At 44.0% G+C, this 14309-nt stretch overlaps 1 protein-coding gene across 1 annotated transcript in view; it reads left to right on the forward strand.

Annotated features, from left to right (window-relative positions):
- Window positions 1–2087: 2087 nt before the first annotated feature.
- FAM171A1 (family with sequence similarity 171 member A1) overlaps window positions 2088–14309 on the forward strand; it is an 86669-nt gene continuing 74447 nt past the window's right edge. The window contains exon 1 of the mRNA XM_058820694.1: window positions 2088–2186. Within this exon, the coding sequence (XP_058676677.1) occupies window positions 2093–2186 (94 nt within the window). The 5' untranslated portion in view covers window positions 2088–2092. The remainder of the gene's footprint in view (window positions 2187–14309) is intronic.

A 14309-nucleotide genomic window follows, 5' to 3' on the forward strand; every position in this document is an offset into this window, starting at 1 on the left:
CCTTACAGACAGTACTAGGTTTTAAGTAAGGCTAGGTTTCTAGCTCTGAGCTCATCCTACGTATGCTAATTTAAGTGCATGAACATCGAGAGAAAGGGGGGGAAAAAGCTATATACATGGTCAGCCTCCTTTCTTTAGAAACAAGTTGCCTCTTAAGTTGCCTTAAGACATGCCATGAGTTTAAAATATTGAAATCTTTGTTTATGACAAGCAGGAGTAAGATCACATGATCTGTATTGGTTCATTTAGTCTTCTCTGTGAACTGAATGGCCTTTTTGTACTTAGTTTTCTTATGGGATTGAACTTTACAAATAAATCCTCCAAATTCTTGGGATAAAAGGATAAATTTGCAGTGTCTCCACATCATTTATCAATTCTCAGAAAATTTATTTGAAAACAGTAAAACCAAAGTGAAATATGTTGTAATCAACTGGAGTGTGTCTCAAAATGATCTATTAAGTCTGTTTTAACACCTCTGGGATACCAGAATTTCATAAAATTCATAAAATAAACAACCTGTAGCTTGTAATGCAGCTACTCTGGTCAAATACTGAAATCACAAAATAAAGTGTAAAATAAACAACTGTACTGCTTTCTAAAAATCGATCTTTAATACATCACATTTTTATTGGAAGATTTTATTTAAAAATAAATTTACAAATAAATCCTGAAACTTTAGGGCACCTCAGTGAGAGATTGAATTTGTAGGTAGACAAACTTCAGTCTTAGAGGCCAGCTGAAGCACTGGCAGTGTTTGGGAGCAGATCGTGGGAAATTCGCGAGGCAGTGGGGCAGAGGCTTTGCTTTGCACAGCTGTGTAAAGACTTGCCATAATAGCTGTCTGGAGCAGCAATCTCCGTGCTGGAGGAAACATGAGGAGCGCCTGTTCTCCCTCCCTTAGGACGCGTAATGCTCAGCAGAGACCGGGAAGGGAGGAGTGGCTGCTGTGCCCTTGTGTTCTGCCTCTGCTGGCCTGAAGGGAAGCAAGCCGAGAGATGCTCTTAGGGCAGACGCAACCCACCCCAGTGAGAAAGCCCCCAGGGAGAGTTCCCTGCCCCCGGCAGGATGTCCCCAGCGCTACCCCTGCCATTCTCCGCACGGGGCGGCGGAAGGCACCGTGCCCGGTCTCAACCCTCAATGCCACGATTTCCAACCCAGAGTTCACCGTTCCTGTGCAGTTTGCTATAGCATTTTAAAAAACTATTTTGTACTAAAACCAGTAGATGGGTGCATTTGCTGTTGCTTTGTGGTTGGTTGGTTCGTTTTGGATTTGAAATTCGCTTTAAATACTCCAGCAGCAGCAGGGGCCTGGCCGGAGGTCACGCGTGGCAGCGGGGACCCTGCGACCCGCCACGTCCCAGCTGTGCGGAGAGCAGGTCAGGGCACCCGCCTTCCCCCTCATCCCTCCCGCTGGCTGCGGTGGGAGGCGAGCGGGGCCGGCGCGGCTGGGGAGGCCATTTTGCAGCCGTTCAGGGAGGGAGAGCGGGCGGCGGGCGCGGCCGGGCGGGACCCGGTCCCCCGCGGCAGGTGAGCGCGGCAGGTGAGCGCGGCTGCGGCGGGCGCGGCCCGGCCCGGCCCGGGTGCCCCGGGGAACGCGCGGCCGCCCCAGGCGGGCGGGGGCAGCACCGGCGCTGCCGAGGAGCCCCGCGACGGGGCAGGGCGGGACGCGGGCGGCAGGGGGCGCTGCGCCGCCGGGCGCGGGCAGGGCAGGGGGTGCCGCCAAGGGTTAAGGGGCGGGCGGGGAGCCCGGGCCGCTCCCGCGGGGAGAGCGGGGGGATGGATAAACGGGAGCGGAATTAAAGAATAAACCCGAGCGGACAGGCAGCGGGGCCGCGGAGCTCTCCCGCCTCCCCTTCCTTCCCGCTCGCCTGCGCCGCCCGCCTGCCTGGGGGGACAGCGCGGGACGCGGAGCCGGGGCGCAGCGGCGGGACGACAATGCAGCAGGCGGAGAAAGCAGGAGGGGCAGCGCACGGCAACATGGAGGGAGGCGCGGAGCGGGCCAGCCCCTGATGCGGCTCTTTCTCCTCCTCCTCCGGGCAGCGGCTCCGGCGGCGATTCTCTCCCTGGCGGCGGCTGGCGGCGGCGGGTGGAAATGAGCAGGTCGGCGGCGCTTCTCCTCTGCCTGCTGGGCTGCAACGTGTGGAAGGCGGTGACCAAAACCTTAGGGGCGCCCGAGGCGGCTCAAGGTCGGTGCGGGATGGGCGGCGGGACTGGCCCGCTTTGTGCGGCGGTCCCCGGGGCGGCGGGGGCTGCATTGTGCGGGGGGCCGGACCGAGGGTACGGCGGGGAAGCGGGTCGGTGATGTGAGACCTCTCCTGGCTTCCGCCGGCCGCCGCAGACCCCGCAGCCCGGAGAAGCGGAGACAGCCCCGCGGCTGGGGAGCTTTTGTTACTGGCAGGGGCAGGGGCTGCGCTGGCCTCATTGTGCTGCCCCCTCCGTTCCTCCCTCCGTCCCTCGGCGCCGCCGGAGCTGTTGCATTGCGTCCTTTTCCCCCGGGTTCCCGTCTCCTCGCCGTGCCCGCTGCAGGGCCCGACGCGGCGGCGAGAGGCGGGTGGGGGGCACCGGCGGCCGCAGGCCGTGCGCGGCGGCCGGGCTGGGGTTCGCCCCCGGGCTGACGGCGCGGCTCGGCCGCGGCCCCGGGACGTTTCCGGGCCTCCGCCGGGCCTTTTGTTCGGCACGGTGGCTCCCGCCGGCCGGGCGGGGTCTGTCACCGCTGCCCCTGGGCAGCCGGACAGAGACGCTCCCCGGCCGGGCAGGGTCTCCTCCGCCTTCGCCCGGTGGGCGCAGAAGCCGCAGCGAGCCAGTGCCCGGGGGCACCGGGAGCAGCTCCTGATGCTCCTGTGCCGGGCCGCGGGTCCTGCCTTGGGCTGCACAAGTCTGATCTTCACCTGTGTCGTGGTGTGGCAGCCCCTCGGCCGGCCAGGTGCACCTGCCCTCCAGCCCTCCCCCTGTGGGATCTCGGCGAGGGGGGAAACACCGCCGTGCCCTCCTCGCCCTTGGCCTTGGTGACAGGAGGGCTGCCCCTCGGTCGGGCTCCAATAGGGATCCAGCGGCGGCATAGCGCCTGCCGGGACCACGGGCATGTCAGGATGCAGAAAACTTGAGTACATAGGGGTACAACGCGTGTTAGAAGGAAATGCATCCTCCCCGTGGTCAGCGTTGGCCTTGTGGTATGTATTGTCAAATGGGTAAATGTGTCATCTGGGACGAGCGATCATATACCGGCTGAGCCTTCGTGGCAGCAGGCTGGCAGCGTCCTTCCCGCTGCACTGGGGTGAATGTGCACCTTGTGAAGGGTGTGCTTATGTCCTCTTTCCTCAAAGCTTTCCTTATCTCACACAGGTTGTAACAATCAGTAAGCAATGCTTGCTGCAAGAAATAAAAGATTGAAAGTAACCTTTTTGATTTCCTTCATTCATGGTTGGATTTAGATACCCTAAGTAGAATCTGAGTGGGCATATGTTTACACACAGAGTAGTCAAAAGGCAAAGGTGTCTTGTAGGAAAACCCACCATGCCAGGCAATCTGACGTCAAATGCAATACCAGTTTCTGCCTTTTTTAAAGGACAAACAAAAATAGCTGTTCTGGAATAAGAACCACTACCTAAAACTCAAAGGCCACTAAACTTGGGATGTACTGAATTTATTGATGAGCATGCCAGAAAACCAGAGCTATGTGTGGCCCATGAAACTAGCACTTCAGATACCAAGGTAATATCAAAATTGACTATAATTTTTGTATCATATGGAAAATCTCCATGTAATCAAAGTGGTGGGGTATTGGCAGAATTAGTGCCTTTCAGCTGTCTGACTGATCTTGTCTTCTATTGTTGAGCTCAATTCAGATGGCATAGAAAGGCTTGTCTGTAGCTGCTACATCTACATCAAGACTGATGGCTGATTATTGAGTAATAGCAGCTATGTCAGTGAGTTGAGAAATAGAAATGTCTAATTTTGTCTTCCATGTAAGAACATCTGAATTTTTCATAATATCACTTTCCAAAGCCTAAGTAGAAGCCCAGTCTTTATTCTTTGGATATGTACATTAGTACAAGGGGATTTGTAGAGCTGATCTCATATCAAAGTGTATTCTGCTTCCTAATACCACTTCCTTATGGTGAATCTTTTTTTGAAGGTTTATGTGATGCCAACTTGTAACCTTGAATAACTTTGTGAACATCAGGTGTGATGGTGTTCTATGGAAAAGAGTTCTAGTACTAGGTACATTCCCAGTTTGTATACACACAGCACAGTAAGTGCTAAATGGTTGTAAAATCTAAGCTAGCTGGTTTTCCGTCTTGCCCTTCTAGTACCATGGTCACAGTTGTAGGTACAAGTGAAGGGCCTTTGCCGAAGTTCAGGGATGTTTGCACATGACTGTCTTGTCTTTTGTGGCTGAACGGACTAGTTAAAAACCAAGGGATTGAAGTAAAGGTCGAGGTTAGAAAGCCAGAGCATGCCATTAGGGAATAATTGCTTCAGCTGCAGTATTTTTTGTTGGACAGGTTACATGAGACTAGGGTGGAGAGCCTTCCTCATGGTGTGACAGATCAAATGAGACTTGGTTAAGATGTTCCACATCTGCATTAACAATCCAAATAAATAGGTCTTGGATTTGGAGCTTTTTGAAGGTGGGATTTGTAGTCAGTGTTCTGATCAGGAAAGGATGGGGAGGGATGCTTTGCATCAAGCATTTCTCTCCTTTATTGGTCTCAGACATATGTTCAGACAGTCCCAGCTTCAAATTCTCCTCAGCCAGACTGATTATATAATTGTGAATATGGAAGTACTGGTTATTAAGCTCTGCACTTAGCACTGTATTTAGAAAACTGAATGACATTTTTATGCAGATCTCTTGTGGCCTCTGAAGGTCACAGAGGTACCCTCTAAGTCTCAGTAAGGTACTTGCTTTGATAGGGTAAAATTCTCACAGATGGGTTTGCTTTTGTCCGTGTTGTTGCTTGGAACCCCAGCAGTGAGGGTGTTAGATGTCCATGCAGGTACCCTTTAGAACCTTTACTGCTGCAACTTCTCTCAAGTATATAAAACCTGACAAGTATTTCAGATGAGGACTAAGTTATGATTTTGTGGGGTTTTTTTGGTTTTGGTTTTGTTTGAATTTTTTTATTGTTCTAACAGGTATTCCTGAACTTCAGTTTCTTTTAGTGCTGAAATGAATGTGTGCAAATATTAAAACAAACAAATAAGCCCCTGAACTAACTCTTAAGCTGAATTCCTATTGGCAGTGGTGATTTGTTTGGTGAATACACAAAATATATGGTGCATGCTTTTTCACATGGATAGGTACTGTGTAAAACGTAACAACAGACCTCTGGCAAATAGGAATTTAAGAGTTATATGGAGATGTAACATTAAACCAGGGAGAATGTAAGCATAATCAGTGTAATTTGGGAAGGGGTTAAATTTCTTTATTGCCTGGAAACTTTGCTTCTCAGTAGAAGATGAGGATCATTTATTTGTAGCTGCTAGGGAGGTCTTTTTAGAGAAATCCTAGAGATTTTAGAGAATTCTGTTTTAGTGCAGAAATCTGGCATTATATTTTTCTACTGCAGTGTGTATTAGTTTTAACTCATATTTCTTGGAAGTTGGTCTTCCTATTTTATTAGTTTTTCAAAATTAAGAAGTTATTAATAATAAAATAACATTTGAGTAGTAAATAGTACCCAATTCAAATACTAGCCTACCAGTAGATGAATATGCTCAGGATATCTCATCTTCACAATCCCATAATGAGATTAGGTAGATAATTATTTTCCAGTATGATGGTGAATAAAAATTCAGATGTTGCTTCTTAGTCAGAATCTGCAGTGGTTTTTTCCCTCTGTGTGTGTGGAGGACAGGAGGGTTGATGTTTGAGTGCTGCTGTTTGGAATTGCCTCCCTGCAAGCTGCCATTCCGTTATTTCATGGAAGATAACTTCACAGTCATTTCAGCTGGATATTCTGCAAAGTCTGCTTTTCTGGACAGCACAGCTCTGAGAAGATTCTCCGGTTCTGGGCTGGGTTTTTTTTGTTTATTTTTAAACTTGTTATCCCATGCTTGCAGTTTTAACAATGATGCTAAAGTTTAGATGATGCAGAAATAGTTTTATACTTTTCCTGTCTTTCCTCTTGCACTGCCATACTGTTTCTTTTTATTCAGCTGCAAATTACTAATGACCATCAAATCCAAAGGTTTATTTCACTGAGACCCAAATGGACTCCTCAGAGTAGAACTAAATTGCTCTAAAGCAGTAAAAAAGACGTTGCTTTATTTTAGTGGAGGAGCCAATTTCTTACTCAGTACTAGACAGTGTTGTAAAATGTTAATGAAGATGAGGTGATTGATTTTAGCAAAATTATTTTATAATTTTATCAATTATCAGATCCAGATAAATACTGGGTTCTGGTTGGGTTGTTTCATGTTTGTCTTGAACAACTAATGCCTGCGAATGCCTAGTAACTGACTTCCCTCAGTCAGATGAACAAGTTACCTAGGTGATCTGAGGGTTTAAAACTGCAGTCTTTTTCTCCTGAGCGTTTGTGTTCACCCTTTTGTCTTGTAATACCTTGCACTAAGTGATTTCAAGTACCTTTAATAATGGGTGTATGCACTTGTGAACTGACAAATTCATATGCTGGCTTTCCCTGCAGGCCCACTTTCGTCTTGTGTCTTTTTTGCCCACTTGGTATCTTGAGGTAGTGTTAATTGCCATGTGTTTCTCCCTCTCCTTATTTTTTGCCTTTTTTTATCACCATACTGATGCCTTTTCCTTCTTGAGACTAAAACTGGGTTCATGAAGCTTTTACCGATGGCTGTGTCAACTTTTGGCTAAGTGAATGGTTTCAAATAATGGTTTCTGGTAATAATGAAATGCAATTTTACAATTTTTAATTGTAATGGTTAACAGAAGCTTGGCTGTATGTATTTGTGTGGTGGGGAGGAAGAAGAATTGTGCATTTAGAATTTTTTAAAAATATCAGAAATCTCCAGTGGTTTTGGTAAATGGAGGCACAGAAATGTCACTCCACTTTCTGTTATTACAAACTTCAGATTAGTTTTTTACTCCTATCTTCTGTGGGCGAAGCCAAGCTTGGCACAGGAAGAAAACCAAGAAGAAAATGCATTCAAGGAAATGCAATGCTTTGGTCATGTCATTATAGGAAGGTGCTGTACCTGGCAGGTTGGAGATTGAGTTTAAATAGCATTTCTTAACAGCCCTGCTTGAAGTCTCACCATTGACTAGCAGTGTGGGTGGGAGTGATACTTCTATTCCACATCTCAAATGCCAGTACATTGGATCAGTACAGCTGTTGTGTACCTCATGTTTATAATTCAGGGAGTGTTCTTCTTCCAGTCAGCCAAAGGCAAACTAAGTAATCTCTCAGAAATACATGGAACTTGAAATCAAAACAATGCACTTTCAGTATTTCTGTTGGCTTATACATTCATTCATTACCTTATGCAAACTTCATTTTTTGTTAGATCGGTTCTCCTGTGCTCCAGTATATATCTGTTCTGCCTTTAGATACGAAGAAAGGCAACTTCTGAGAGAACTGTGGTGCTGGTATTCTACTTCTCTCACAGGTCCCAATGGTTTTACCATACACATGCCAGGGAGGGAAAATAAGGGGGGCAAGAGGTCTGTGTAAATGGTTATATTTACTAGAAAAAAAAAATCAATGTAATGATACTAATATAATACATGTTAATAATGTACACTAAAACATTTTGTTTTAGGAAGTGCCAGATAGAACTGAGTGCTTTTTTTCCCCTCAGAAATTCCAGAAACGTTATTCTGAAGGCTGGTTTACATTAAGCTTTCAGTTAATGTAATATCTGGCTTGCTGTGCATGGGTAATAAGCATTATGCACATGCTTTTTACAAATACCATTTTTAGTTTTATTAGAAACTGGAAAATATATATGTATTTTTTATACAGAGCCATAAGAATGTGAACATACTGTAATTTTTTGTTCCTTTTTATAAATGCATTGAATCTTCCACTTTAAAATAGTAAGACAGAATCACAGTTGACATAATGGCATGTCTGAGCCCTTGAAAGGAGTATTTTTAAGTATGTTCCAACATAGAGCAGCATTTTCATTTGTGTAAAATGCTGATGGTTTGGTTCAGATATACCCATGCCACTCTTGTTAGCTTGAAGAGCAACAGGTCCTGAGGAAAAACTGAAGGAAAAATTCATTTATGTACAGTATAATCTCTAAATTTGACTCCCTATTATTTAGGGGGCATCACTAGCTTCTTGGGGTATTGGGTATATTTAAACAGAGCTGCAGTGGATTTAAAAGTATGTTTTGAGTACAAGCAGTTTATGCAGGCAGGGCACAAAAGTCCCTGGTACTCCAACACTGAAGCTATCTTTTAATTGTTCCTACTCCTGCTTTCTGCAGTTCTGAGAGCTGTCACTGCCTGTGCCATTCAGCGCAGCATCCTAGGCAGTGAATTCCTGTCTTTGTTCATTGTCTGTACCCTCCATTGGCAGGTGAAGCCTCCCTGTCGCTGTGCGTGGGAACTGCCCCGAGCAAATGCTGCTGGCCTGGGTGCTTTCAGCTGGGGACAGGAGCACATTGCAGCATAGAGGGCACCACACAGGCCTTGCTGGGGCTGGAGTCACTTGTAGGAGCCACCCTCTGCCCCGAGGGCTCTGAGGACACACAGTGGCAGCTGAAGTTAGCGCAGAGGAAATGGAGCATGGAGTGGAAGCCAAGGGGAAGGAAGTAGCAGCATCCTTTCAGCTTGGGGACAACAAAGAGGCTGAATCCAATGTGGTGCATAATGCTTCCAGTTAGTTGTAGCTGCAGGACTGCTGAGAGCTGCTGTACTTTGTGGTAGGTGTAATACAATAATAGTGATTAGCAGTAAAGGAGAGCTCACCGTGACAGTCCATGAATGCTAAGATAAACAGGAGGTAGAAGTTGATAAAGTACTCCTGCTTTGTTGAAGAAAACAGAGCCCTTCTTCCTGCATTGATGAACAGAAGTGATAGTGGTATTGGGTTCTTCCTCTTGTTTCATCCCACCTTTGTGATTGTCATTATTGAAACATGGTGTCTTTCATCCTTTATAAGCAAAGACATATACACAATAACAAGTATTTCTCAGGTGATTTTGTGAGACTTGCTAAGACAACAGCACCAAATTTATGTAAAAGCATTTGTACTGCTGCTGCAAGGAAATGAATGTATCAGCAGTTCTGTCCGGCCCTCTTGCTCTTCACCATACTGTGAAAAGTTAAGATGCAAATAGCTCATGTCTCAGTCTGTACATATCAAGTACTCCTCATGTGAGGGATATGCAGTTTGCATCCAGGGTAGGAGGCATCTCGTCTGGCTTGGGCGTCTGCAGTCTCCATTGTAGTGAGTTGCCCACGGTCCTTTTACAAACAAGAAGATCTAATCTCAACTAATGGAGCCAAGTATCATTCCTGTCACCTGGAGTAAGCACATTTGGGTTGATGAATATCCACTGTGTGAATCTTCCCTGATGAGCATGGCAGCCTACACAACACTATTTGAATTCCCATTTAGTCAGGTGAATCCTCCCTCACTGTTGCCTCCCTGTGTGATGCCCTCTGGCTTGGCCTTGAGCTATTGAATATATACAGTGTAATAAGCTATGTGAAGGAACACACTCTTGGATTACCTGGCTGGGTTATGTTGTTTTTCAAGACTCAAACAGAAGTTATTGTCTATTTACATTTCTAAACGATTTGTCTTTGTAGCATTATGTTTATGAACTTAAGTGTTTCATTCCTGAGAGTAAATAAACAAAAATAAAAGTTTAGAAACAAGTAAGGAGGCTTGTAGAGTTGTTTGGACTTGCCTATATGTTTTTGCCATGTTTTTAATTAGCTTTGTATTCCCAGGGGTTGATTTATTCTGAATTAAATTGCATCGTTACTCTCATCTTTGTTTTCTCACACTGGCATTTGTGTAGCAATGTGGTAAACCAGATCAAGGAAGTTATCCAGCTGAAAACTCCTGTATGCAGCAGCTCAGTCTTCACCTGGATCATTTCCCTGACTGGATTCATCAGAAATTACAGAAATGCTCTTGCTGGTGCAGCAGAAAGGGCTGGGAGGAGCTGGTAAGGGAAAACAAGGACTTCATGGCAGCAGTGCCACTTGATGCAGGATTACATTTTTTTGTAGAGCTAAAGCATTAGATGTAAGACACAGCACTTAGAAAGTTAACTGTTTTAAAAGTTACTACTTAAAGGAAACTGCTCTTATCTGGAAATATGATACCACCCCATTGCTCAAAGTAAAAGCATAAAGAATTTTTTGAAAAAACAAATTGCTTACAGTGATAAAAAACCTGCATTATACAGTTAATACTGGCAGACCTGAACCTGGATGCTGGCAGATGATTTGAGGCACTTTCAGTTGGAACTGTCTCTTGTCAGAACAGGTTTTTGTCCCTGCCCAAGATTTGCAGTTTGTGCCTTGCATAGAAGTTTAAAGAGACTTCCATCCACAGTTTCAGCTCAAGTGTCCTGTGACATGTACTGTGAGGACTCAAGTGCTCTCCCAGTTGTAGGGCAACAGGTGAGTTAGTACCTGAGTCATCTTTTCTCTGATGTTCTAAATGGCTTAAGAGGAAATGATACATTTTAGTTCATTTGAATGCTAAAGAAATGTGAGGGCAGTTCTGGCACTTACCATAGTCTTCTGATAGAGTGAGTTTTGCCAGCACAGACTTTACATGATTGGTGCATGATGCCTGGTAGTGTCTGGTCACTCCTCTCTGATCTGTCTGCCAGCCAGAGTCATTCCCGCCTTCCTTCAGCTGATTGCTTTACTTTCCTTTGCTACTGACTTTTGCATTGATGTCTCCAAGACTAGAGTGTCAGCTGAGAGATAAGAACTTTTAACTCTTTATTCTACCCTTCCTCCTTCTGTCGTTGTGTTGGCCCCTCTGGTATCTTGAAAGGCTTGGTTTGTTTTTGCTGATGACAGGCAGGAAAGTGTGCTAGGGAGTGTTCATGGCCTTTTCTTGTTTCTGTTTGAATTGAGCAAGCATTGCTAGGGAAATAAATGTATCCAGGAGCTCTGGAGACAGGACTGATGGTCTGCTGGGGGTGAGGTGGACAAGGGCAGGAGCACACCTCCGGGCAGGAGGGGATAAACTTGTCTGGGCTCTGCGTTGTGTTTGCAGAATGGGATCCAGCAGCTCAAGTGGGAGCTTTTTTTACTTCTCTCTGCATTGTGGTCCCCACAAGTTTTGAAACCTGCTGTGTAGTATGCTGACCTGGACAAATATTACAGCAGTTAAAAAGGCTACTTGGGATAACATTGACAGACACAGTGAAGCACAATGATATTCTTGCTCTTTTATCCTTATTGCTGTTACCCAGAATATTCTTGCAGTATTCACATCTTATTTCAGCATTTGAAACCCTGGCAAGTAGCTTAAGCTTGGGCCAGTCTCTAGGTTCATGATGTATGATTTACGGGACCCAGGAATACCTGTTTGAAAGGAGAGCTGTATTTTCGCTGTTTTGTGGTGAACCTGTGTGTGGGTATTGTTACATTTTCCCTACCTTAAAGATCTTAATTTGAAGACACTAATTTTCTTCAAAAGTTAACTGTCCTGTAAGAACAAAGGAATTTTTATTTCATTGTTTAGTATACTGCTAGTTAAAACTTTTTAGAGAGAACTGTGTCATTAAATTTAGTCAATGTAAATATTGTTGTTAGCATGTTACATGAAAATTAAATATACAGTTGCTTCAAGCAGCCTGAATCATTAGAATTAAAATGGGATGAATTTCAAGTTTGCTTATTGCTGTAAGCTATAACTGCAGTGGTCTTTAGAATATTAAATTAGTGAAAGTACTTTAAAAATCAGTTGTTGAAGGAAGAGAATCTGCCATACTAAAGTTCTTGTTGAAAACCATTAGTTTTTGCAGACATTTGATAAGGCATCCTTCTTAAGTTCAGATGTAAATACATACATGCTCTATGAAGCTTTACCTCAGCAAAAACTACTTGCCATTCTTTAGCCATGTTCAGAGTCTTGGTGAAGGTGTTGTTTTAATTAGTAATTTTACCTGTATGTAATCTATCAGTGAATCTTGGAGGGCTTGTTTCATTAGTTTGAGGTTTTTGAAAGCATGGTTTACTGTTGCTGCATAAAGAGCTGAGTGAGCCCTCTCAGCAGATGTTGTCATTAGAGAGGGTGTCAGAGTAGTGTCATGTCTCAAGACTTTCTGTGCACAGAAAAATAGCCTTGAGTTTTGATGGGTGAGGGGCTAGGCAAACAGAGTAGAGGAGTTTTTGTGGTGGACTCCTAGAAAGGTAATGGTTATTCCCATGTGCAAGTTAATGCATGCTTTAAAGTGGTGAAAAAAAAAATGTGTATAAGCTCTCAAGATATAACTCGTTAATAAGTGAAGGACTGAAAGTTCCTTCAGAGTGGTAGAGAATCTTTGCTTACCATAGATGATTGCACATAAACAAAGATGCTTTTTAATATGTGATGCATTTGAGGATCAAGTCTTGCATCAGTTAGCTGCTCGGGGTAATAAAATGCCATCTTCCCTTACCCCTAGCCTGATTGCATAGGGGAAAATATTAAGGCTTAAATTCTTCTGGCCAAGCTCTCTCATGTACTCTGTGTGCCTGTGGTGATATTAGCATTTCCAAGGAGGAATATGGTATCTGACATTATTGGGTTGCAGATCATTGCTTATTTTCTGGGGTGTCTTTGTGGAGATAGTAAAATGCAGCCTTCATTACTCCAAATGTTAACATTCAGAAGAGCTTTTAACAGCCCAAAGGCTTTGAAGGTGATGGGTATGTTTGCCAAAAAGAACAGCACTTTTTCTTGCTGAGTTTAATCTTTTAAGTTATTCTTACAGCTTCTTGAGTGTATAATAAAAGTAATAAAAGTTCAAATTAATAAAAGTGCGTATCATCCTTGGAAAAGAAAGGCTTGTTGCTTGTTCTGTAGTCACAGGATGAGGGGGGTATGTCTGTTGTGCATAAAATAAGGTCAGGAGTGAAGAGAAAGTGCAGTGACCATGACAATACACTGTCTAGATCAGGGCTGGGAAGTAAATCAAGCTCACACAAGAGTTTGTTCTTAATTCATGCCATTTTTACTTCAGTGGTTAGGGAACTTTTAATGAATTAACTGATACTTAGTAATGAAGCTTCTGCTTGAACCGTTCTGAAATAATGTTCAGATTTATTCCTCCTCTTCTTGCAGTTCCATGCTTTTCCTTGTCACACTTGCATGAGTGTAAAGGGTGAAGCCAGAAGTTGCCTGGCAGTGGGCAGCACGGTGGTGTCAGCAGTCTGGGCTTGTTTTCAGCCTTCTGGGAAGGCAGAGAGCCCCCACCTGTTATACTGATGCTTAATTCTGAGGAGTTTTTTTATGTACACAGCAGCTTGTCCCCAGAATGAATGGCAAGCTTTTTTTCTGAATATGTGTATGTAAAGAAACTAAGAAGATTTTTAAAAAGGGGGCAAAATAAAAAGCATAAAGGTGATAGAAGGCATGAAAATTCCTAAATAGGAAATGAAGTTTGAATTTCAGCTACAATTACTAAGATCCTGCTTCCTTTTTTTCTTGCACTTTGCTTCACCTTCCCTTTCCTTCTGAGTTGAGCTTAATTTTTAACTTTATTTCATTTTGACAGAAGATAACCTACATTTTAAAACAGTCTTGTAAACAAATGTGTATTTCAAACATACTCACAAAACTTGACATTGCAGATAATATGAGAATCTCATTTCATGCTCTGAAGCAGCAGGAGGATAAAACACCTCAAATTCAAGGTGCTTTTAAAAAGCCAGTACTTGTTTGTAGTTACAACACAGAAAATACCATAGGAAGCAATTATTTTAATTCAGAGTGAGACAACACTGAGAAATGTTGATTTCAGGAATTTTGCTGATAACCAGTTGCATTTTTCAGTCTTCTCTATGCTTACAGTATAATATTAAGTTTAATATTTTTGCTACTTTACACCCAAACTGATGACTTGTGATTTCTGTGAAGTAACTCTGAATTCAGAGGACCTCACAGGTGGACCTCAACTGAGGGCAAAATAAAGAACTATGTGTTTTATACCACCTTAAAAAGAATAGAGGAAAAAGGATATAACTTAATTGTAAATCTATTGATCCCTTTCCTTGTCATGAATTATTCACATATTAGTGTAATTGATTTTGTTTGGGGGGGTTTTAAGCCTTGTAAAGAGTAAAACAAATATGAGCATAATAACTAGGTATTATAGCAATACTTATTATCTTCACACCTTCGTTTATCTCACTTTGG

This window comes from Ammospiza caudacuta, chromosome 1 (genome assembly GCF_027887145.1).
Source record: "Ammospiza caudacuta isolate bAmmCau1 chromosome 1, bAmmCau1.pri, whole genome shotgun sequence".
NCBI lineage: Eukaryota > Metazoa > Chordata > Aves > Passeriformes > Passerellidae > Ammospiza > Ammospiza caudacuta.